Below are 25,967 nucleotides of genomic sequence, written 5' to 3'. Positions count from 1 at the left end.
ATGCCACTGAATCGGCGTCGACTCTTGATGTTGAAATTGGCTTTGTGGCTGAATCGGAGTCGACTCTTGCTGTTCAAATGGTTGCTGTGAATTCAGTTCCTCCTCAAGTGTCGGACTGTCCATCATATCTTGAAATAGTTCTAATTGATGTTGAGGATTAATTCCAACCTCAATCTCATCGTCACTTTCCTCCGCATTAGGTATTTCCTCACTATCGCTGGGTGATGTCACTATATAATTCGGATAATCCGGACCATCCATAGCAGTCCTTTGCTTATAATTTGGTGCAACCACCACATTCTCCCTACATTAGAAATTACAATGTTTTAACTACTACACATCAAATAACACTATTGATGTTAAAAAAAAATAGACGTACCGATAGTAATCAACTGCACCGAAACTTGAGGAAGGTCCATCGCTTTGAGTTGTTAAATAGGCTGAGGATGTTCCAACCTGATTCGTCCATCCCGATTGAGGAGACCGTCCGATATGATCCATATCAGGTGTATAACCCCTAAATAATATAATCGACATTATTAGCAGCATTCAAGTGCCACTACACATAATAATGTAAAAAATGAATATTTACCACTGCCCGTCAAATTGCTGACTTAATCTATCCGGAGGCATTTGGCTAGTCAAGATGCTTTCATAGGTACTCATGTCAAGGTAATTGTGTTGATAAGTAGGTTCCGCTTGAGTGACTTCGGCCTGAATTATAGACGGAGCTTCCCGACGAGGTCTATTTCGGGCTTCTTGAGGAGCCCTAGCCATGAATTCAATTCGATTAATGGGCACCTTTTCTATATACATTTCAAGGACGTTTAAAGTTATGCATCGCCTATAATCATACGGCGCCTCAAATAATCAGTCAAAGAATCATCGTCTTGAATATACCACTGTCCATAACTAGCTACACCTTGCGGCGTAAATGACACTGGATATTTTCCAATTATACTTAGATCAAAATCACTTCTACTAACTTATAGTCTATTATACAAGGCTTGGAGTAGTTTTGAGAATTTTAAGTCAAGCGGAAACTTAACATGGTATTTTGGGGGAGAATCGTTCGTGGAAGTCCCCGGCAGAGGAAAGGGTTGTAGGTGATGGCGCGTTCTGCTTCTTATCTAGAGAGGGGCGTCGAAATCCTTTCTATTGGTTCTTGCGTGGCAGCTAGTATAGATGATGAAAGGCGGGCCAAGGAATTTTCTTTACCGTAGCTTTTAGACAGCTAACAGCTAAGCCACTAATCATACAGCTAATAAAATCAAGTATAATTTGTCTATCCCAGAATAAAGAAAATTTAATTCTTGGAACATCTGTCATATTTTCAATAACTGAGGAGGAATACAAAATGATAAAACTAGTTGAAACTTAGAATTTTATGCTTTTTTTGCCTTATACAAACTCGGTATTAATAGGACTAAGCATGCATGCAATTACAGTGTTTTGCAGTGTTACGTCAAATCAAATAATGGATGGAGAACAGCATAACGCATTAATTTACTGCGTTATACTAGTATAACGCAGTAAATTAATGCGTTATTGGGGCATTGAGTCAGAATAACGCAGTAAAATCATGCGTTATACTCTACAACGCATGACTTTACTGCGCTATGCGGCTGCACCAACATCATCTCACTTGCCAAAATAATTCGAATCAAACTTTATGTAACGTAATTTGATGAATAACTGTTACAAACACAACATTCCACACAAAATTGAGTTAAGATGTCATTTTTTGACCAATTTAGAGATATTAATCGTATTATATCGTTCATTCCAGCAAACATCTTTGAAGCAATGGGTAGGGCCTGGGAACTAGGTGATGATTTTCATTACTCAAATAACCCTAACGACAAATTCAATCGAGAATACAATAATAAAATGAGAGAGGAGTGGGATTGGCGTGTTAGGGAAGCTGAAGCACTGGAGCACAAGTTAGTGTCAGTAGGGCTTAAACGCCCAAAAAAGCGTGCTATGTCAATGCCTCGCGAAACTCCAAAAGAGTATAATTTGGCTCTTAATCATTTTCGCGAAGAGAACAATCGAATGCAAAAACGTTACCATAGGGTAGAATATGGTATATATGATAGCACAAGATTTAGATCCAAGTGGGATTCGGACTTTGAAATGTCCGATGAAGATTAATATTTTTCTTACAACAAGGTAAGTAGGTAGGGTCATTAAGACCCTCCCCCCCCCCCCCCCCGGAGGGTTCTTGGGGGTTTGCAACTATATAAGTAGCCCTTTCTTTTGTTAATAGACTACACCATATTATTCAATGTCAAGCAGTAGAAACTCACTTTGGTCTTTACTCCTTCCAAAAGAACCAAATAGCTCATGGCAGTCATGGAATCGTTCAGTTCTTCTTCACGTTCAGACGTCTTATTAGCTCGAGTTCAGCTTCAAACAATCATCAACCAAGAATTTTATTCATCAAATTCAGAATTTGAAGACCCAACTTCAAGCTTTGTTCATGGAGTCATGGAGTTTTTGTTTACTGGTTCTATAATCTTATCCACTATTGATAATCATGTTTTCAATGACGACAATGTCACAAATCTTATATAATAGCGAAAAAGACCCGTTTGATTTGGTCATTACAATGGAGTTTGATTTGGTCATTACAATGGAGTTTTTTCGGGTTTTCAAACTTGGAAAGTTCATAAATCAAAAAGGCCCCTCTGATTATAACATTTTAGGGGGTGCATGCATACACTCATTTGAGTTTGGGTAACACATAAAAAATAAGTTTAGGGGGGTCATAGGACCCCACAAAGCATAGGTGTTATGGCATAGTTTAAAGTGTATTTTGAATACTTTTCCCTAAATTTTATATAAAGTTCATGTTGGTTCTGAAAATTTAATACAACTCTAACAACATTATATACAAATTTAATACAACTACAACAACATACAAAATTAATACAATTTTCATACAGCTAAACATACAATTATAATACAACTTTAATACAAATTTTGATGCAATTTCAGCTGTAACTTCGAACTCCAATGAGCTAGGTCTGAAATTCAGTCCAAAACTATCTAATCTTACTCAAATAGCACCAAATTTTAGATTATAACTCACCTCGACGTTTCAGTTCTTTTGAGATATCACGCAATCGATTTTTTGAACTTGAGCTTTGAACTCCTTTAATGGATGACGTTCGTGTGGTCTGGAATTGTGGTGTTGGGCTCAAACTTCTCCTCACTGCTCTGCTGTTTCTCTATTCTCTCATCACTCTTCTTCACTTCATCCTGTCTCGCTTCTCTTTCTCCCCTTCTGATCTTGGCTATTGTATTTCTACTCTCGCCGCCCCACTTCTCTCTTTTTCCCACGTCAACGTTATTATCAACCCAGTCTATCTCACCAATGACGATTGGAGAAAATTGGGAAAGAAAATCGTTAATTGAGGTAAAAGCTTCGGTGAGGTTTCTGGTCTGCTCTGAAACCCAGAAACAAGAGCGTGAAGAAGAAGGGTAAGGTGGCTACGCAAAAAGGGGATGGGATGTACACACCGACGTTTTACCAAATATGCTGCAAAATGTATAACCTTGTTATGTTAAATAAAGAAAAGTACCTTCATGTTTAGCAATATATGGCCTTATTTAGTTATGAGGGCGATTTTCATATATATATATATTACTTTACTACTATTAAGAAGCACCGGTTGGTGCTCCTTTTTCGTCGTCCGTTGTGGACCCCCTTAAAAAAATTTGGGCCCCATATTAAACAGACCCTAAAAAAATTGTAAAAAAAAAAATTATGGGCTCCATATATATTAAACAACAATTAATATTTTAAAAAAATTATGGGCCTCATATTAAACAACATCCAGTATTTAAAAAAAAAAGTGAAACCCATCACATCCAAACTCACGGGAAAAAAAAGTGGACCCCATATTAACAGAATCAAGCAATATTGAAAAATAAAAGTGAACCCCATATTTGAAAAACAAACAATGTTAAAAAAATGTGGGCCCCATATTAAACACGATGCGTATTCATAGCAAACACTAATATAATAAAGTTTTAAATACGGAGCACAAACTACAATGTTATATTAATCGTGTTTTGAACATAGTATCCCATATTGACTAAATCAAGCAATATATATATAAAAAAAAAGAATCCCATATTAAAAAAATAAAAAATGTCAAAAAAAAAGTGCAGACTTTGTATTCTTAGCAAACACTAATATAATAAAGTTTTAAATACGGAGCACAAATTACAATGTTATATCAATGGTGTTTTGAACATACTATATATTAAAAAAATGGGCCTCATATTAAACAGGCCCAAAAAAAAATTATAAAAAAGAAAATTGTGGGCCCCATATATATTGGCCCCATACTAAACAACATCAAGCAATATATATATAAAAAAAAAAAAAAGTGGAACCCACTATCTCCAAACTCACGATAAAAAGGGTGGACCCCATATTAACAAAATCAAGCAATATCAAAAAAAAAGTGAACCCATATTAAAAAAAATAATGTCAAAAAAGACTTTGTATTCGTAGTAAACACTAATGTAATAAAGTTTTAGATACGGAGTACAAACTACAATGTTATATTAATCGTGTTTTGAACATAGTATATATATATATATATATGCATAAAAATAATGCAAATTAATAATGTCAAAAAAAAAAGTGCACCCCATATTAAAAAATCAAACAATATTCATGTAATTTCCAAAGTATCTCATTAAGTCAATAATGATGGATTCATTACCGCGTGCGTAACAATCCATTAGTGGGAGCAAATGAAATTATTGTATAGTAACATACTTAAAATACTTATATATTAAAATAAGATAGAATTTAATTACTTTTTCATTCTTTCCTTACTCTAATAAATGTGAAAATAATTGTAGGCCCCATATTAAACACCATGCGTATTTGTAGCAAACACTAATATAATAAAGTTTTAAATACGGAGCACAAACTACAATTATATATTAATCGTGTTTTGAATATAGTATCCCATATTGACAAAATCAAGCAATATATATATATATATATATATATATAAAAAGTGAATCCCATATTAAAAAAATAAATAATGTCAAAAAAAAAGTGCAAACTTTGTATTCTTAACAAACACTAATATAATAAAGTTTTAGATACGGAGCACAAATTACAATTTTATATCAATCGTGTTTTGAACATAATATATATATATATAAAGGGCCAAAATTACCCCTCAACTTTGAAATAGTTCATTCATACCCTTCGTTATACTTTAGGGCCAATTATACCCTTTCCGTTATACTATGGGGTCAATTATACCCTTATGCCTAACAGTTGCCACGTGGCATCATCCCAGCCCTTCAAAATTATTTTCCCCTCAAATAATTTTTTACCCACTAAAATAAACCAACCCGACCCAATTTTTTTTTCTTTCCGGCCAAGGGGTATTGGGTTGGGTCTGTATCAATTTGGCTGGAAAAACAAATTCAGGTCGGGTTGGGTTATTTTAGTGGGTAAAAAATTATTTGAGGGGAAAATAATTTTGAAGGGCTGGGATGATGCCACGTGGCACCTGTTAGACATAAGGGTATAATTGACCCCATAGTATAACGGTAAGGGTATAATTGGCCCTAAAGTATAACGAATGGTATAGATGAACTATTTTTCAAAGTTCAGGGGCAATTTTGGCCCTTTTCCGTATATATATATATATATATATATATATATATATATATATATATATATATATTATATACATAAAAATAATGCAAACTAATAATGTCCAAAAGGGTGGGCCCCATACTAAACGACACCAAGCGATATAAAAATAAAATAAAAAAGAAGAAACTATATAAAGCATGGGTTTAGACCCATGCTTCATCTCCGTTGTCCCTTAAAAAAAAGGGTGAGCCCCATACTAAATAACACCAAGCAATAAAAAAAAAGGAAGAAAAAAAAAGTGAAACTCACCACATCCAAATTCACGGGAAAAAAAAGTGGACCCCATATTAACAGAATCAAGCAATATTAAAAAAAAAGTGAATCTCATATTAATAAAACAAACAATGTTAAAAAACAAATGCTTAGAAAATCAAACAATTAAATCAATAATGATGGACTCTTTAGAATAAGGAAAAAAATCAATTTCTACTTTGTTTCGTTTTAATCATGTAAAATTAATTTAATAATTTGAATTAGAATTATCTAAATCATAATTTGATAAAAAATAGTAAGTATTTTACACCGTTAAATTAATCGAATTAATATTGAAAGTATCAACTGATGCTTAAATATTGCTATTGTTTTATCTCAAAGAGAGGAAAATAGTTTCTTTTTAAACAAGTCTTCTCTTTTAAAAAGTATTAATAAATTTTCGTAATAAACACGAATAAAATAAAGTTCTAGATACGGAGCACAAACTACAATGTTATATTAATCGTATTTTGAACATAGTATATATATATATATATATATATATTATACTAAAAGTAGGAAGCTATCGCCTTTAAAGTTATTTTACCTTTTTACCCTTTCACTAAATTAAAATCCAATTAGAAAACAGTAAATTTAATTAAATAGTCATATTTTATTTACCTAATAATTTGTTAATTACATTAGAAGTGAACTGGTAAATTAGGAATGAAGCAGTCAGTATCACTTTAATGCTTCAGACCATGAAAATTCAATGAGTTTAATTAGAGGATTGAGGGCATTCACTCTTCTTTATTTACTTCAGAAAACGTTACCAATCTTAATTATTATAGAAAATGTTTCTCCCTCTTTTTCCTTTTTCTTGAATTTTGAATTCACAATAGACTTAGCAACAAAGACTTTGGTCTTTCAGGGTTATTTTTAGTTTACTTAGGGATAAATTATATAATCATGTTTTCTTTTTAATTTAGTGAAATTAATGTTATATAATCATATTATTATATTAATTCCTCAAACCACCAATTCGTTAATCATTATGTTCAAAATATGAAAAGGCTGAGGAGTTGCAAAAAGTAGTTTAATGTAGACCAAATTGATCTAATTGCAATATGAATGATCATTCTTCATTTATGTTCTTCAATAATGCATTAAAAATACTCTAAAGAAACGTGCAGAACTCATTATGCAAAGAGGGTGTATTAATTTTTCTCAGTTGCCTCTGTATGCCAACAGAAATATTGAATGTCCACCTAATAAAGATTTTTTTTTTTTAAATTAAAGGCCACTAGGTTTTGTGCCACCTAGTGGCTATTTTATTAATAAAGTAAAGGTGTTTGAAAACATGAAACACAACAGAAAGCAAATAGACTTAAGCTAAGTGAAAAGGGAAAGTGCAGCCATTGAAGTCAATCTGAGCGGCCCGTTGCTGCTGGTTCCTTGACGTTGCTGGTGATGATTTGGCCTTCGTCCCTCCACAAAATTCCATCTTTGAAGCTCCTTGAACACAGGTTTGTTGCTTGATCTCCCTACTGGTTTCTCCCATTTGTACTTCAGTATTTGTGTCGATTTGGGTTGAAATTGCTCCGAATCTGATCTAATATGGTGTGTTGTTTGTTGATGTGTCTTCATTGTTTCCAATTTTGTGGTGAGTTCGGACTTTCTGACTTTCTCCGCAACTTCGATTTTTATTTGAAATTGCTTAGAAATCTGCTCCGATGTTATGTGTTGTTTGTTGATGCGCCTTCATTGCTTCTAATCTTGTGGTGAATTCATGATCTCTGACTTTCTCCGCATCTCTGTGGTTTGTGTTTGCGTGTCTGGTATACATTTCTAGACGCCTCTTCGATCTGCTCCTGCTTGTGAACAATTGGGGTTTCTGAGTTGCAATTGTCATTGTGTGTCGTTGCTCTGTGGTATTGTTGTCTGTATTTTTCTCTGCACATTTCTTCAGCCTTATCATGGTGTATTTTCTATTTTAAATACACCATGACTAGAGTACCAGTACCTGCACATGAAACAACTATGTTAGTGAGAAAAGGGATCTCCATTCTCATCTTCCAAGGAATTTGAGAATTTTGGTCCCTAAGTTGTTTGATTCCCTTTCTTCCTATCTCTGCCCATTGGATCCTTTCATCTCCCCTCCACTCCATCATCTTCGACAATTCCTCACCCTTAGGTAGGGTATATTACTCTTGTCACTGTTTATGAGCTTACTTCCCCATGTGTCCATTTCTTGAAAGCTGTTAGCAGTATAATCACCTCTGTCTAGAGCTAGATTTGTAAGGAAATCTGCAAGTTTATTCCCCTCTCTGAATATATGATTAACCACCACAGTTCTTTCACCCATGATCCTCCAAATTTCCTCCATGACATTGATGATTTGCCAAGGAACTTGCCACTTCCTTTCCATGACATTTTTCATGATCATAGAATCAGTTTCCACTATCATTTGCTGAATATTCATCCTCTTCGTGTACTTTAGTGCCTGCATTATAGCTTCTGCTTCCGCCTGGGTATTTGTGTAGTTGCCATACCTCATCTCATGAGACTGAGCAAACACCAAATCTCCACTTGTATTTCTGAGACAAAAACCCCAAGAACTTCTACCTGGATTTCCTCTAGAAGCCCCATCAGTATTGCATTTTATCCAACCTGAATCTGGTGGCCTCCAACATACTTGGTATATCTTCACTTTAGGGGAATAAGACTGCAAAGACTTCAATAACTCTTGCCAGCTATAAGGAGCATACTTAAAATTACTTCTTCTTGTCTTCATAAATAAAATTACAGTATGCATGATCTTGTACTTCAGCTTGTTAACAGAAACCTTCCCTCCATGTTGTATAGTGTTTCTCCTTTTCCAAAGCTCCCACACTATGACTACTGGTATAATCTGATAAATCATCTTAGTGTGCTGGTTTTCTGCTAACTCCCACCATGTTGTTATGACTTGTGTAAGCTGCATTCCTAAAATACTGATACCAACAGGTCCACAAAAGTATTTCCAAGTAATCTGAGCTACATTAGAATTTAGAAACACATGAGCTATGGTTTCCTCCTGTGGAACTAGACAGCATCTACACTTAGAAGCAAATTGAAAGCCCCATTTCTTTAAAGTATCATCCAATGGCAACTTTCTTTGCCATAGTCTCCATGTGAAAAAACTAATTTTTATAGGAAGACCCTTCACCCACATGTATTCATAGATTTTGCTAGTTTCTTTTCTTTGTCTCATCACCTGGAAAGCAGAACTAACTGAGAAAATACCCTTAGAATCTAGCTTCCAATATAGTCTGTCCAAGGTATCCCCTCCTGTAGGTGGTTTTACCTTTTGAATGATATGATTAGCCATCTCCACAGGTAACAACTCCCTTATCTGCCCCTCCTTCCATCTTCCATCCTCCTGTACTTCTTTGACCTGCACTACTGTATAGTCACATTGAAAATTGGGTGGGACCATCTGATATAAAGCTCCTATACCAGTCCAGTTGTCTAACCAAAATTGACAATTCCCTTGCTTTAGTTGCCACCAAATTTCATGGTCTATAACATCTCTACACTGTAGCATCTTCTCCCAAACATAAGTTCCCCCTTTCCACTGTGCTAAAATAGCATTATGCTTTTTCAAGTACTTGTTGCTCATGTAAGTCCTCCATAGAGACTGTTTAGTTCTGAAGTTCCACCATAATTTAGCAAATAGGGCCTTGGACATATCTTGCAAGCATCTGAAGCCCATTCCACCCTCCTCCTTGGGATGACAAAGGGTAGTCCAAGATGTCCAGTGTTTGCTAGAGTTTCCAACACTATTACTCCAGAAATTTTTTGCAAATAATCTCTGAATCTGAGCTAGAACTCCCGAAGGTGGGTCACAAGCTGAAAGTAAATGAACTGGCATACTCTGTAAAACATGGTTAATAAGTGTAGTTCTTCCACCCATTGAAAGTAATTTGCCAGTCCATAAACTTAGCCTGTTTTGTATCTTATTAGTGATCTCCTTGAAATGTGCTATTCTTCTTCTTTCATAGTAGATTGGCACCCCTAAATATGTAAAAGGAAAGTCTTTCCTAGGGATGTTTGTCTCTTCCACCACACTATTAGCCACTGTCTGAGATACTGATTGGTGCAAGTATACAACACTCTTCTCCTTATTAATCTTCTGTCCACTAACCTTCTCATATTTTGCCAAAGTCTCCATCACAAGCTTCAAAGTTTGTGGTTGAGCAGAAGTAAAAATGATAGTATCATCTGCATATGCCAAATGATTAATATAGGGGCTCCACTTTGGCATACCATATCCAACATAGCCTTCCTTGTAGTGTAAGTGATTTAAGGCTCTGGTCATACATTCTGAAGTAATGATAAATAAAGTAGGTGATAGAGGATCACCTTGCTTTACTCCTCTAGATGATTTAAAGAAACCCTGTGCTTGCCCATTTATCAGAATAGAATACCAGTTGTTTGAGATGATTCTGTAAACCATATTTATAAGCATCTCCCCAAAACCCATTTTCCTGAGCACTTTTGTTAAAAATAGCCAAGAAACCCGGTCATAAGCCTTTGCCATATCCAATTTAATAACTGTGTTAGCAGGCTTACCCCTTATTCTTATCTCATGTACAATTTCTTGAACTAAAAGGATATTTTCCACAATACTTCTACCTTTCACAAAACCTGTTTGCTGAGGGGATATCAATTGAGGAAGCAGCTTTACAAGTCTTTTATGTATGATTCTGGAAAATACTTTACTAATAAAATTGCTCAAACTGATTAGCCTTAGGTCTGAACAAGTAATCACCTCTTTCCTCTTAGGTAATAACACCAGATTAGTGCACGTAATATACCTTGGGAGTTCATGTCCACAAAAGAAAGAGTGTACCATATTGACGATATCCTTAGCAATGATGTCCCATGCTGCTTGAAAGAACTTCCCCGTGTATCCATCAGGCCCACCTGCACTATTAGCATTTAATCCAAACACAACCTCCTTAATTTCTTCCTCTTCTGGAAATTCATGAATCACTCTGTTCTGCTCTCTTGAAATCAGCTTAGGAATATGTTCTAGCAACTCAAAATCAGTAGCTTCAGGTTCTGCAGTGAACTATTGCTGGAAAAAATTAATAGCTTCCATTGCAATGTCTTCTTCACTTTCAAACCAAACTCCATTTTGATTTTGAATTTTATTCAACTGCAACTTCTTCCTTTTGCCTTGTACATGGGCATGAAAAAATTTAGTGTTTCTATCTCCATCCTTGAACCATTGCATCCCAGATTTCTGTTTCCAAAACTGTTCTTCTACAGCATAGAATGTAATCAGCTCAGCTTGAACCTTTTGTAATCTTGCTCTATTTTCTCCTGTGGTTTTTTTTTTCAAATTCTTGTTCATGAATCTTGACCACCTCTTCCAAAGTATCTATCTGTCTGAATATGTCTCCAAAAGCATCTCTACTCCATTTAGACAATACTTTACTCAGCTTCTTCAGTTTACTATGAAAGATGAAAAAAGGGTCATATCCATGATAACCTGTCCAGTTATCTTTCACCACATCCTTGAAGGTAGGGTGCTTAATCCAAAAATTAAGAAATCTAAATGATTTCTTAATTACCCTACTATCCACTTTGTAAGTAAGCAACATAGGTGAATGATCTGATCCTTGCTTAATAAGATGCTCCACTTCAATGTTGGGATAGAGATCCTGAAGCTTCTGATTGGCCAGACACCTATCCAATCTCTTGAAAATGCAATGTTCATCTGACCTGCCATTCCACCAAGTATACATGCTACCCTTGAAGCCCAAATCCATAAGCTGGCAGAGATTAATGCATTGGTTGAAATCCTCTACTTCTACAAAAGGCACCTCCAAACCTCCATATTTCTCAATTTCATCTACTATAACATTAAAGTCACCCCCAACTAGCCAAGGTGAATCTATGGTACAAGAAATATGAAATAAATCATTCCATAGTGCCACTCTAGTTGTTCTATCAGTGTTAGCATAAACCATGGTGATCACCACCTCTTGTCCTCCAACTAAATGAGTCAACTTCAAAGAGAGAAGTTGTTCTGTGTCCATCTGAGTCTCTACCTGATACTCTTCCTCCACAAATACCCAAATTTTTCCATTATTATTATGCCAAGCAGTAGACATCCCCAACCATAGCTTGTACATTTCAATGTGTCTTCGATGTTAAAATGGCTCCATTAATGCAATAAAATTGAATTTTTTCTGTATGTTTAACATCACTACTCTTTCAAAAGCTTGCTGGGTGTTAACAGATCTAATGTTCCATATCAGTGCACTATTCATTGCGAAACTTTAGATTTCGAAGCTGTTTTCCTTGTTTGCACACCTCCAGCAATTGATGGGGGTACACTTTTATCTCTGACAGTCTTCTTGATGTTCTCCTTTTTATTTTTTGTGAAATGTCTTGGTGAAATGCCTCCCTTGACCATGGCCTTTTGTATGCTTTGTGCTTTGTTCTGCTCATCCATCTCATCATCATCACCAATGTCAATTTCCTTCTCTTCACCATCTTCTGCTTGTTGTTGCCCTCTTTTATCAAAATTTTTTGCTACCAACTGAGAATTTTTCCTCTACATGTCTTCCTCTTTGTTCAAAGTATCATCTTTGTTGTTGGTAGTGTGCTCAGTCATGTTTTCCTCTATAATTTCCACTGATTGTGTTTCTGGAGGAATTATTGCATCTTGTTGATCCATGGTCGTTCCTTCATTACCTACTGATGATGATTGAGAATCCTCAAACGATTCTTTATAAGTCCCCTCTCCTTCATCTTCAGTGGTTCTGTTCAAGCTTTTATCAGGTGGTTTGTCAGGCACTTTGTTTAAATCTACATCTTGCATTACCTTTACTTTCTCCTGTTCCTTCTCAGTCGCCCCTGATTTATTCACCTCCTCCTCTACTGTCTTGCTTGGCCCCTCTTCATTGTGATTTTCTTTTTCCGCGTACTTTTGAGTATTGTTGATTTCTTTTCTTTTACTTTCATCTTGGTTTGGTATCTCTGCCTGCTTGTCTGTGTCAGTCTTGCTTTGCATTAACTGCTTATCCTTGTTGCTAACTGGTTCATTTGACATGTTGCACTCTTCTTGAATTTCTTTGTTCCCAGTTTTCCCCTTTGGGCTGCACTCCACTACAGTCTGGATCATTTTCTCCCTATCCTTTGATGTGCCAAAAGATGATTCCACCCATGGTTTGGATGTTTCGGAGGTTTCAGCCTTCTTCTTTCGTTGTTTTGCAACAATCTCCACAGAGTTCTCTTCCTCCTCATTGGTAAGTGCTTGAAACGAGTTCACATTATTCTTCTGTTGCCCATTTTCCTTTTTTTGCTGCCTATTTTCCTCATCATTATCCTTTGCAAGCTTACCCCTTTGTCCTTCCTCCATGTTATTTTGCTTCTTCTTCTTATTTGTCACTGCATTCCACTCCATTTTTGTGTTATTCCAATTGTATCTCCCATAATTGTTTGCTCATTTCCCTTTCGTTTCTACTGGTTTCGCAGGCTGAGACTTGGTAGTCTCACTGGTTGTTGCAATTGATTTACTAGTCGGATGATCTTTCATACTTTCATTGACTTGTTTCTGTTTTGGTTTTCCAGGTGCTCCACCTCCCTCCAGTTTTGGTTCTTCTTTCTTGGGCCTGTATTCAGGGTGAACAACCCAGCAATCTTGTAAATCATGGCCTTGTAATTTACATTGAGTGCAATATTTAGGCAAGTAATCATATTGTATTTTTTGCCATTTTGCCTTTACTTCTCCTGTCTCCTCATCAATACAACTGATGTGAATTCTTTTTGGCAATTCCTTCAGTAAATCAACTTCCACCTTCACACGCGCACAACTTGGTCTAGTCTGATTTTTTGTAGCTTTATCAATCACCAATGGAGTGCCCACTGTTTGGGCCATAGAGAACAATGATTCTTTGTCAAATAAATTTGTGGGTAAACCAGGGAATGAGATCCACGCAACTGCAATCGTGGTTTCTTCCTCCGGGTTAAACCAAGGATCCCATATTAAACATCTTAGCGGATAGATCCTTCCTCTAAACTGTAATTCAAAAGCACTTGATGTAAGTGCAGCATAATCCTCCAGCAAAGATAGTCGTAATAAGATGTGTCTCTCTTCTAAAAAGCCAATGTCACAACGCCCTTTGATCTCCAATTGAATTGGCAAAATCTTCTTCAATTCTTGTAAATCTGGCCGGCCATACGAGAATTTCGCAATAACAACATATTTCAAATTTTGGCGACGTGATAGTTCCTCAAATTCTTTCTTTGTCCATGCAATAGTAGGTTCTCCATGCAAATACGTAATAGATTTAAGGTCTAGATTTTCCACTTCTTTTGGTGGTTGTAAGGCTGTGATATAATTTAGTTTTGGGGTATTGTTGTTTGTGATGGTTGACGGCAGACCAACCACTGGTGGAGGCTGGCCGCCGGCCGCCGTGGCCATGAAAATAGGTGTTAGGGTTTTTAGTCGGGTATTTTTGAAAGAGATAGAGAAGAGAGGTTTTTTTCGGTAATGTAGAACAAAATTAATGTTAAACTCACCTAATAAAGATGGAAAGAAGCATGCTAGGTCTTTTTTTCTATCTGCACTAATTAAGTTCTTCTTCTTATATATATCCATGTAGAGGATGATGCATGGAGAATGGAGATAATTGAGCAATTAGAAGATTGTCAATTTTGACAAATAAAATCAGGCAATCAGGTTCCTACTTTTTTGACAGGAAAACGATTTCACTTTTTTTTAATAGCCTGGTAATCTAAAGCTAACTACCAAGCTATGCTTGCTTTTTAACTCCACAAACATTTATGCCAGTTTTCTTAATTAACTGACACTCATCATTTGAGATGCTAATGTAAAAAAGCTACGAGGTGGAGCATTAGTGTCTTATGTGATGACGTTTTCGAATTTTGATTAAAATTTCCAATTCTTTTTGTTCACGCATAAAGAAAAGGGGAATGGCAAAAAGAATGAAGCTTTAGCTATGACACATAATATGATAATTATGTCAAAGCAACAATCATAAAAAAAATATCTTTTTGGAGGAAATGTAAAATTGAATTTATACCTTCAACAAAAATACTTTTCCCAAACTATTTTTGCAGCACAATTTTATGGTACAACTACAAACTGTGATGGGAAGCAAAGTAGAAAAAAGTACTATTAAATAAAATTTCTTTCTCCCTAAAATTCAACTTCCATGGACCCGAAAATAAAGGATATTCTTTCACATTCATTTGAAAGTAACTTCCGATATGTTTTTCTTTGGAATGTCAAATAGACATCTAATAGGTTCACCATTCATCAGTTTGAGCTTTGATTTTTCGTTCAAATTTCATGTAACTCACCATATACATATTCGATTAATGATCGTTTATACTGATTAGCATGGGATACACGTGCAATGCACGTGTCCAGATACTAGTATATATATGCAGAACTCCATCCCAATCTCTTTCCCCGTCGCACTTGTAATCGACGAGCTTAGCAAGACTTTCCCCTTTCTTTGTTAATTTTGTCATTTATTCATTTTCTAATTTCTTTCCTTGAATTTTCTACGCTGGGATTTCGTTTTGATTTCATTGTCTCAAATTTAATGTTCCTCAAAATGGTAAGATCTATAATGGCGCAAGTAAAGTTGTCGATTTTCTGCTGGGGGATGCATTACTGATTCCTTTGCCTATGTTCTTAATCCTATGTCCACAAATCAGTTACAGTTACTTCATATGAGTTATGGATGGGTAGAAAGTCTGACCTAAGTATCTTTGAGCTATTAGGCATGTGATACTGATAGCAAATTAGGTTAAGAGGAAACAAAAATGTCTATATGAGATTTAAGTTTGAAGTCAGGCTTGAGAGTTTGCAAGTTCAGCCATTCAGACATGTACATTTGAAATATTTTGAACTACCCAATCTAATTAACTTTAGACCCAAAAATTTTGAGCTGCCATAACCCAAGATTAAAGTTGAAAGATATTCCCTGAGCATGCTGGAAGCATTTTCCCCCTTATGCATATCTATGCTCAGTACTTACTTTGGCTCAAATTTGTTCCTTTTTAAATAGTTTATGAACTGGTATTATAATGTCAAGACAAAATTAGAGTGCATTTTCATTCAAGATTTAACTACACCTTTGGGACGGTACTTTTGGTTCCTTTCTGAAAATCCCTGTGCTCTGAGATTGACAAACAATATAGTCGGAAGACTGGAGACGGTCGGCAACTCAATTGTTTCAACGATTTGTTGGTGAAATATCAACTCATTCTCATAAAATCTGGAGAGAAACAAAGTGAATTTATTATGAACTCCGGTATTTTTTATTTTTTTTGAATTCTAGGTGAATACCCACATAGATAGGCAATCATTTTGATTAATGTTGACGAAGAAAAGGACAAAGTGTGTTGATGTGAGGGTGGAGCTGGTTTGAGGAAAGTGAAGTAAATGGTGGATGAGTTGCCGACAGTCCACACCGTTTAGTGGATACTAATCTTTAGTTTTTTTCCTATTAAAATCATTTAGTGGATAAAAATTTAAAAAGTTATTAAAATGAATCCAAGCATTCAGATTTTAACTCTTACGCATGTCTTCCATCAAATGTACTATTGAGCAATACTGGACACTTTGTTACTAGAGGGGATCCATTTACGTGGCTCTTGTTTCTTCCATTTCATTTTCACAAATGTGACATTCATCTATAATAAGTGCACTAGACAAATAATCCGAAGACAGATTCACTAAGTTAGAGATGAATTCAGAATTTAAACTTTATGAATTTGCATTCGAGATCTTGCCACACTTATTTAATTTACGAGGTTCCAAATTTATTGAAATACTTGAAGCTAAAATTACTGAGTTCGAATACTACATTCCGTCCCTCCAAACGAGAGTTCCACTAAATGCTGGTAAGCCTTCTCTTTTCTTCCTCAGTTCTTGCATGCCTTTCCGTGAAAGATTCCTGGAGATGTTTTAACACAACCTTTGTAGCGCTTAGAAATGGTTTATAACTACGCTTGAAGAAATGTGGTCCATACTATTAGGAAGCATATTTTCTACTATTTGCTATTGGTCCACTAGAACTAGAAAAGTAAAAGATTCCCCAACAAAGTAATATAAAAGTGAAAAAGACCGAAGAAAAGATAGCCGTTACAGAGAGTGGGGTGAGATTCTCCTTTCTATTGATTGCAGCAAATATTTGCATGTCCCAGCCACATTTTCCCAAAAAACATCATATAGCCGTTGCCTAGCGTCAAGGAAAATTATGCAAAAAGTACACCAAGATATGTAGTGTAAAGATATGAAATGCCAAGGTACAACAAATATATGCCAAGTGGATTTAGGGTCCAGTGAAATAAATAACAGCACTATATGACAAGTGGATTTAGGGTCCAGTGAAATAAATAACAGCACTATATGACAAGTGGATTTAGGGTCCAGTGAAATAAATAACAGCACTTGTATATTGGACTCCCTACACACTACACACAATTAATGCCTGTTATTAAGGACCCATTTGGCCACCAGAAATTTTTACTTTTTTCGAAAAATTAGTTCATTTTAATTGAAAGTCAATATTTGACTATGAAAATTCTAAATACAACTTCAATGCATTCAAATAAATTAAATATTCTTTGCAAAAACTATAACTAAACACTATTTATCTTCAATTTCAACTTCAAAATTTCAAATAAAATAAAAAATATTTGGTTTTAATGGTCAAACGCCTATTAAAATGTGGAATCCAATTGTTTGTCTAACACTTGTTCTAGGTAGGTAATTTTCTTCTATACGGCAGAATACAGTAGGACAAACAAATCTAAGGTGTTGTAGGATTAATTAATAGAACAATAATAATAAGAATAAAACAACCATTTTCTGATTCGACATCAGACAATTCTGTGTACAACTGTATTCTAACGTATACAAAAGAAGGCGTGGCTTTGTCTCATTGAAATAAATGTATCTGCCACCGTAGCTTCCATTGACCTTCCTAGCAAAACGTGCCACCCATTTTCAAAGTGTGACGCTTGGGAACTTGCACGATCCGTAACCTGCAAAAATACAAGAACTCATATTATAAAATAATAATGACAGATAGATATTATTAAAATTATACAACAACATCTATAAACAAGAATTTAAAAACTCAACTTCTTTGGAAGTAAGTAACGGTAATGGCTCTAGCCTCTATGTTGGCATTTTCTATGCCAATTAGCTCACTCCCTAGTTTCTAGCAAATTTTAATTACTATTTAACTTGGAAATACGTGAGGTCATAAAAATAAAAAAAGAGTACTTACTTGGATCTCTTTTGGTTGGAATGGTAAGCCCACTGAAAGAACAGGTTCCTCCCAATGACTTAAACTGAGCCCAATAAGAACTGAATGCATAATTCGCATGTAACACCAAAGAATCTGGTTTATAACATTTCCCACCGGGTTGGATCTCATCACAGGTCCGATTACCCTGCCCACATGCATATGTCAATGCTCCAACAATCTCTGATGCATTGGCTTTTCTCCCAACAACACACCATAATTTCCCCTTATACGGCTCATTGTTCCTCGGCCTAGGCAAAGGCGTGTATTCAGACTCAGACGTCTTTCCTGACAAGTCTATACCATATACATTCGTTCCATTCGGGTATAATAACCCGAAATGCCGCTCCGTACCCGGACCCGGTTTATTGTTCTCATTATACAAAGCAAATAATAATGTAGGCACAACAACTCCTGGTTTTGTTGGTGTCCCCACAGGTGGCTTAGCTGTAAATTTCTTGACAACATTTCGGTTGTACGTTGCTGCATTGAATATGTTCGCTCCAATTTGATCCATCCCACCAGCATTGGGCCAACCCGTTTCTGCAATAAATAACCGAACATCCGGGTAGCCCACTCTCTTCATAGCAAAATAAACAGCATCAATCATTTGGTCCAATAAATTTGTATATATCAAACCCGAACCCGGATCCTTTACAGTAACATTCTTGGACTCTAATAAAGCATAGTCAAGATTAATTACATTGGGTTGAGCTGCCCAAGCAAAATAAGGATAAACATCAATAAAAAAGAAAGATTTGGTTTTATTCAAGAAATGTAACAATGGTACCATGACTTTTTCCGAAATTTCAGACCTAAATGTACCATTAGAAGGTGGAAAAGAAGATTCAAGCATATCAATAGCTAATGGTGTACCAACTTTAATTTTTCCTAGACCAAATTTTTTAACAGAACATCTAATTTTACGTATGGCAGGTACAAGGTTGAACCAAGTGGTGTTAGGTGGGCTGCTAAGGATTTCGTTACCAACAAGGAGGTAACGAATCAAAGTGTCTGGATAAAATGGTACAACATTTGTTTTAACCCATTGGTCAGCTAAGGTTTGATTTGTAGAGATGTTGTTGATGAGTTCATTTGGTACCATGACTGAAATTTGAAGGTCGGTGTTTTTAAGAGCTTTAAGGATTTCAGGATTTGTGTCATAGATCTTGACTCTTTTGGCTTTGAGACTTTTGATTAAGTCAACTGATTTTGTTGGAATAGGGAGGTTGTTTCCAAGTTGTCCATAGCATATTCCTACTTGAGATGAGATTTCTGCACCTGAAAATTTACGACAAGTAGAACAGAGTAAGCTAAGCTACTGTAATTAAAAGAATGTTTAGATAGAATTAACATTAATACTAGTAAGTGTTTGAAACTTACTGGAGAAAGAAGAAAAGGCAAGAAAAGATAGCAAAAGCAAAGTAGATAAACAACCCATTTTACAGAAGAAGTGATGATGTCTTTTAAGTGCAAAACGTGTTTATATATAGGGGTAAGTGAAAGACTGAAGCAGCGAAGAAAAAGGCAGAAGTGTGTGTTGTACATTACTTGCCCTTTTTCTTTTACACCCCTCTTAAAAGAAATATCCTTTCCGTCCCAAATCAGTGTCACCTCAGTACAACTCAAACTGATTAGGAAATCAAGACATACAATGTGAGTTTAATAAATTATCCAATTTGTTCCTATATCTATATTTTTTTTTAATCTATCCCAAAAAATGATATATTCTTATATTTAAAAAATAATTTAACTTAAAACTTCTCTTTTACGTTAATGAAATGATTTACAGCCATATAAATATTTATGATTTGTTTTAGATCACAAGTTTCAAAAATCTTCTTTTCTTTTTTAAATTTAGTGTCTAGTCAAACTATGTCATCGGAATTGGGACTGATGGAGTGGATTTTTTTTTAGAATTGGGCAATATTAAATAGGACTATATTTTAATTCTAAGGGCATATTTGAAAACACGTGCCAATTTTTATCTTAAATTTCTAAGATGACATTTATTTCGGGACAATTTTTTTTGGTAAGGTGACACATATTTTGAGACGGAGTGAGTATTAAGAAAAAGAGTAATTTAACTAAATTATTGTTATATATTTTTTTATCTCAATTTAATATTACTTATTTTTCACCACATTAATCTCTCTTTCTATTTATCGAGTAAGGATAAAGATGAAAACTAATATTCCCTCCGTTCCAATCATGTATCACCATTTGACTTGACACTAAATTTAAGAAGAAATAAAAAAGAAATCTCTTTTAAAAAAATTTGTCTAAAACAAATCGGAAATATTTGTATGGCGACAAATTATTTTATTGAAGTTAAACGAGAAACTTTAAAGTTAAGTCGTTTTTAATTATAAAAAAGTGACATTCTTTTTGGGACGAACTAAAAAGTAAAGTTTGCAATATAAATTGGGACAGATGAAGTAGACTATATTTGGCCTTTTTAAATAGTTATTATTTGATTCAATATTTTTAATAAACACGACAACATGAATTGAACTGAGGGGAGCACTAGCTCTGTCCATTTTTACTTGTCCTGTATTGATTTGACACACCCTTTAAGGAGCCATAAATAAATCACAATTTTATTATACCACCTCTAATTATTACTAAGTCATTTAATGATGAAAATCAATCAAACGTACATTAATAGTTGTGCAAATTCTAACAAATTCCTAAAGATTTCCAACTCAATAATTAACACTCTCTCCGTCTCAAAATATTTGTCGTCCTTACTGAAAATACTTGTCTCAAAATATTTATAATTTTATTTACCCAAGATAAAATTAAGTAATTTTTTTTCCATTTTACCCTTGTATTAATTACATCAATGGGCTGATTTTGTGAGTCACATACCAACATTTAAGAGGTTTCATCATAAATGGAGTAAATATTTATTGAGAAGAGAGAACATGATGAAATATGTTAAGATGGTAAAATAGTCAAAATAACGCCCTTATAAATGTTTTCTTAATGGGCGTGTAAATGAAAAATGCGCAAATATTTTGAGAACTTTAAACTTTACCTTTTACGCTTAACGAAATAATTAATAACACACAAATATCTTTGATTTGTTTTAGATTACAAGATTCAAAAGTCTTTTTTTTTTTAGATTTCATGCCCTGCTAAATTATACCCCCTCTGTTTCAATTTATGTGAACCTATTTCTTTTTTAGTCCGTGCCAAAATGAATGACCTATTTTTTAATTTGTAAATAAATTCACTTTATGAAATGATTTACAGTCACACAAATATTCAAGACTTATTTTGAACCATAAGTTTCAAAAGCCTTCACTATTTCTTAAATGTCTATTCAGTCAAATGAGTTTACATAAATTGAAACGGAGGAAATATCACATAAATTGAGACGGAGGAAGTATATTTTATTTTGGAGTTGCTATAAATGTCGCTTTTAAAATTTTAATAGGTGAGTGACCACTCCGTCTTTACCTTTTGGTAAAAGAAAAGGTAAAAATGGGTGGAAAAGAGCATTTATAGCAGATGCTGTTAAAGGAGAAGAATCAATTCTTTGGGATGAAGCAATGAGAGAAAATACTAAGGAAAGCTGGAAAGGGAAAAGGATTGGACAAAAGAGTAAACGTGATGGTCAGGCCCACATGAACACTTGAGGTCACTTCACTTTGTGATGACCAATTTCGAGGAAGCTCAGGAAAAGCGATTGTGACCTACTTTTGGAACCCAAAAGCTAAAGACATTTACAATGGCAAGTAGCCGTTTATTGTCCTATCAAAGATTTAAAAGATCTATTTTGAGGTAGTTTGTTACCGCTAGACTAGACTTTGTTTTAGAATCTGATTGGAAAGCCCCTGGTAATTACTATGGTAGTAATTATAAAGTTTAATAATTATGAGAATCTGTTTGGTTGTATTAACGTAATTACAATATAATTATTAGCATATTGTTTGATTGCACATGTATAATTATCACAATTAGGTTAGTTTTAAAATAAAAATTAATAATTGACAAATATGTGCCTTTATAAATGATATATTAAATTAGGTATTTAACATACATTTCCTTTTTTTGAAAATATATTAATTAATAATTATTTGTAAATAATATTGTACAAGTAATTTTATATATTTTTCAAATTAATAATTTTTTAATTTAATTAATTATAAAAATTAAAAGCGCACATTTTGTAAGAACATCATTGGCGGGATGTTTGACAAAAAGATTAATATTTATACATATAATGTCATAACATTATTCAAATATTTGACAAGATAATAATCTATCAATTGTAAGTGGAAAATGAACAACATGCAATGTAAACTAACAAGTGAATAATATACTAAGACATATAAATTCAAAAAAATAAAAGTTTAACATGATATTTTTATGTCACATTCTAACTTAACATAAAATAAGTTCCAACATGACTTAAGTGAATATAATTCAAAAGAAAATGAAAATCAGGGCCTGCTCAAGGCCAAAGCCACTAAGGCAATGGCTTTAGGCCCCCATTTTTTTTTGGGCCCCATTTTGATTAAGTTTTATGACTAATTTGTTTTAAAATTAATGTGAGTAATAGTACTTTTATGTAGTTTCTATATATGTAAATTATTTTTTTAAAAAAACTTAAAGATTGTATGTCCGCATTCAAGATAAAAATAAAGAAATTTGATTTTTGAAATCCAAATTGTGTCACATAAGTTGAGACAGAGGGAGTACACAATTTTTATAAATAAATAAATAAAATACTATTCACATGATTGATTAGTTATATTGTCAGTTGAACTTTGTTTAGAATAAATTGATTTGAAAAACTTGGTAACAACTTTGCGTTGTTCTTAACGATTATAAAACTTAACTAATGACGTCGCATCTTAAAAAACTTAGAATAGTAGACTTTAAATAAAAATATATATGATGATCTTTTTAAAAATAAAAAAAAAAAAAAGAAATTACAGCGTCTCTTGAAGTTTGGCTTCAGGGCCCCCGATCTTGTTGAGACGTCCCTGTAGAAAACATATATAAGTCTATGACCCCATTCAACTACGGAATTCTACATTAATAACATCACCCATTATATGTCAAGTTTATTAATGACTTATTCTTTATAATATTAGGAAGTGTAATTTTAAAAACTAGAATAATTACGTAATTACGCTAAATGAAGAAAAAAGAAAAAAAAATTTAAAAAAATATAATTACATGAAATCACAATAAGTAAAGGTTGGAAAATGAGAATAAAGACAATGAAAGATAAAATAAAAAAAATTAAAAAAAAAAGTAAAATTAAAATATATATATATATATATATATATATATATATATATATAAAAGTAACCTTATAATTACAGAGTGTAATTACACCCAATTCTCAACTCCCTTTGAGAATTTGAGAGTGTAATTACCCCCTCCCAATTACATGTTGACGATGCAATTACTTTGCCTGACAAACATGCTAAATTGTGTAATTACACTCAATTCCAATTACATGGGTGACTTTCCAAACAGGCACTTAGGGGTCATTTGGTAGCTGGTTAGGATTATGCAGGTATTAGTAATGCAGGTATTAGTTATGCAGGCATTAGTTACGCAAGATTTAGTTACGCAGGGTTTAGTTATGCAGGTATTAGTTATGCAGGGTTTACATATGCATAAATTATTTTTTTGAATGTTGATTTGTTATATTAAAAGTTAATAAATATTATATACTTTTTTAAAATTAAAATCTTATATATTTTTTACAAAATATTAAAAATTATACAAAAATATTTGTTTAGGAAAGAAATGTATTTAAGTGGGAAGTGATAAGGGTAATATTGTCATTTAACATTTTATTCATGTAGTATTAGTTATTCCATCTTCTACCCAACATAAAATAATACATAGATTCCCTCGTAACTTATACATGTATTAGTTATGCGGGTTTCTAAATTGCAAACCAAACGTCGTACTGATTTTATACTTGAATAACTTACTTCCTAACTAGCTACCAAACACGGTATAAGTATGCAGAAATTAATACGTGAATAAGGTATCTCTTTACTAACTACCAAACGTTGTATTAATTATGCAGAGAATAATACATGAATAAGTGATCTCGTAACCAACTACCAAACGACCCCTTAGTACTTCTTATGTTTCGCAATAAGTGATGTTTTAGTTTGGGCACACTCTTTAAGAAAATTACTCACTCCTAAAAAGTAAGAGATATTTTTACTTACTCTTATTCAAATGCCTTGAAAAAGAAGTAGCTCTTTAATAATTTTCGGTTATGTAAAACTTCATTTATTTAAATAAGGGTAAAATTGGAAGAAAAATTTGCAATGCCTTCTTGATTTGTGAAACAGCTTTAATTTTGAAAAAAAATGAAAAGGTAAAAACACCACTTATTATGAAACGGAGGAAATACTATATACTAACTTTTCTCGGTTTCATATTATACGAGCATTGTTTTATTTAACATAGGGTTTAAAGAGAGAAATACTTTTAGCACATATCAACATATTCTTATAATTTGCAATATAAACATATCACTGACATTTTTATGGTTTTAACAGCACGACGTTTAGGTAAAATAAATGAGTTTCAAGTTTAAAAAAAAAAAATCAGATATAAAAAATCATTAATTGTAGAACAAATTAAAAAGCAAAACAATGTTAAAAAATTTAGAAGGAGTATAGATATTCTGGTTAGTCAAAGTGGGAATGGCGGAGAAAAGTTAAATGTTGGAAAATGGAAACTTTGCTTATTGATATATGATCCAAATTAACCTTTATTAAGCGCAAGTAACAATACTCGATTTCCAAGGCCTAAATTGTACTACTCCTTTTCCTTTGGCATCCTAGGCCGAATTCCGACAAGTTCCTTTTAAGGCTGAATGATTTGGGACCCTCCCGAATTTATTATCTTTTATTTAATACATATTTAAATTATGCATTGACTTAATTATTTCCTGAACCTAGTAATATGATAGTCTCGATCTTTCTAGATGGTGATATAACAAAGAGCGTGGATAAATTCTCTTTTAGGCGTATGGAGGGGTGAAAAATAAAAAAATCAGCTTCCAAATTAAGTATTTTTCAACTAATAATTGTCTCATAATCAATAAAATGATTAATTTGATCCAATTGTATTTCTTTTTGTTTTTTCTTAATATACATTGTATATTTTATCCCAATTGTGTTTTTTTCTTTTTCGATATGATGATTACTTATTATAGCTATGTATTTTTTTTTGTTTTTTCGGATCCAAATCTAAATAACTTAGTTGAAAGTTTCAACTTGAAAATCTATTTATTTGAGCCAAACAAAAATAAGGTTTAGCAAAAGTAATGAAGTTTAGACAGTGTATTTTCTACAAAATATTGTGTATTTTTCTTTTCATGCAATTACTATTTATTTCAACTGTGCATTATTTTTTCGGGGTCAAATTCGTAAAATATTTGGTTAATATTTTATTTGATTTCCTTTTTAGATGCAATGATGATTTGTTTTAACTGTGTATTTCTTCTTTTCCTGGCCAAATATATAAAAATAACTTGATTAGAATATCATTATCTTTAGGCGAATAAAAAACTTATAGTCAAGATATTTTCAAGTTCTTTTACGGATTTGGCCTGAAGAAGATGATTTAAATAATTGCTGAACTTAAAATGGTAAAAAATACATATTTTATCCTTTAAAAAATGCCACATGCACAAAAAAATCTATGTGGCAGCGCGTTTGTCATATTTT

At 33.5% G+C, this 25,967-nt stretch overlaps 3 protein-coding genes across 3 annotated transcripts; all 3 read right to left on the bottom strand.

Annotated features, from left to right (window-relative positions):
• Positions 1–8,060: 8,060 nt before the first annotated feature.
• On the bottom strand, positions 8,061–12,078 carry LOC132611743 (uncharacterized). Its single transcript, XM_060326123.1, has 3 exons — positions 11,308–12,078; positions 11,117–11,203; positions 8,061–11,009 (listed from the first exon to the last, which is right to left on the bottom strand). Exons 1-3 carry the CDS (start codon positions 12,076–12,078, stop codon positions 8,061–8,063), a joined length of 3,807 nt encoding a protein of 1,268 aa, XP_060182106.1.
• A 134-nt stretch (positions 12,079–12,212) lies between these two features.
• LOC132611742 (uncharacterized) lies at positions 12,213–13,355 on the bottom strand. The gene is made up of 2 exons (XM_060326122.1): positions 12,508–13,355; positions 12,213–12,462 (listed from the first exon to the last, which is right to left on the bottom strand). The coding sequence occupies exons 1-2, from the start codon at positions 13,353–13,355 to the stop codon at positions 12,213–12,215; spliced, it is 1,098 nt and encodes a 365-aa protein (XP_060182105.1).
• Positions 13,356–17,780: 4,425 nt separating this feature from the next.
• On the bottom strand, positions 17,781–19,783 carry LOC132610334 (probable glucan endo-1,3-beta-glucosidase A6). Its single transcript, XM_060324636.1, has 3 exons — positions 19,627–19,783; positions 18,226–19,524; positions 17,781–17,977 (listed from the first exon to the last, which is right to left on the bottom strand). The coding sequence occupies exons 1-3, from the start codon at positions 19,682–19,684 to the stop codon at positions 17,940–17,942; spliced, it is 1,395 nt and encodes a 464-aa protein (XP_060180619.1). The 5' UTR covers positions 19,685–19,783; the 3' UTR covers positions 17,781–17,939.
• Positions 19,784–25,967: the final 6,184 nt, after the last annotated feature.

This window comes from Lycium barbarum, chromosome 9 (genome assembly GCF_019175385.1).
Source record: "Lycium barbarum isolate Lr01 chromosome 9, ASM1917538v2, whole genome shotgun sequence".
Lineage (NCBI taxonomy): Eukaryota > Viridiplantae > Streptophyta > Magnoliopsida > Solanales > Solanaceae > Lycium > Lycium barbarum.
This window is presented reverse-complemented; position numbering and strand designations above follow the sequence as displayed.

Coding starts and splice junctions, on each gene's coding strand:
- LOC132611743 (XM_060326123.1), bottom strand. CDS start 12,078: ATGTACAAGCTATGGTTGGGGATGTCTACTGCTTGGCATAATAATAAT. Junction 11,204..11,307: donor AGATAGATACTTTGGAAGAG/GTGGTCAAGATT, acceptor TCTATGCTGTAG/AAGAACAGTTTTGGAAACAG. Junction 11,010..11,116: donor TTTTCATGCCCATGTACAAG/GCAAAAGGAAGA, acceptor TTCCAGCAATAG/TTCACTGCAGAACCTGAAGC.
- LOC132611742 (XM_060326122.1), bottom strand. CDS start 13,355: ATGGAGTGGAATGCAGTGACAAATAAGAAGAAGAAGCAAAATAACATG. Junction 12,463..12,507: donor TTGAACAAAGAGGAAGACAT/GTAGAGGAAAAA, acceptor TTTTGATAAAAG/AGGGCAACAACAAGCAGAAG.
- LOC132610334 (XM_060324636.1), bottom strand. CDS start 19,684: ATGGGTTGTTTATCTACTTTGCTTTTGCTATCTTTTCTTGCCTTTTCT. Junction 19,525..19,626: donor TGCCTTTTCTTCTTTCTCCA/GTAAGTTTCAAA, acceptor GTAAATTTTCAG/GTGCAGAAATCTCATCTCAA. Junction 17,978..18,225: donor TCCAACCAAAAGAGATCCAA/GTAAGTACTCTT, acceptor GTATTTTTGCAG/GTTACGGATCGTGCAAGTTC.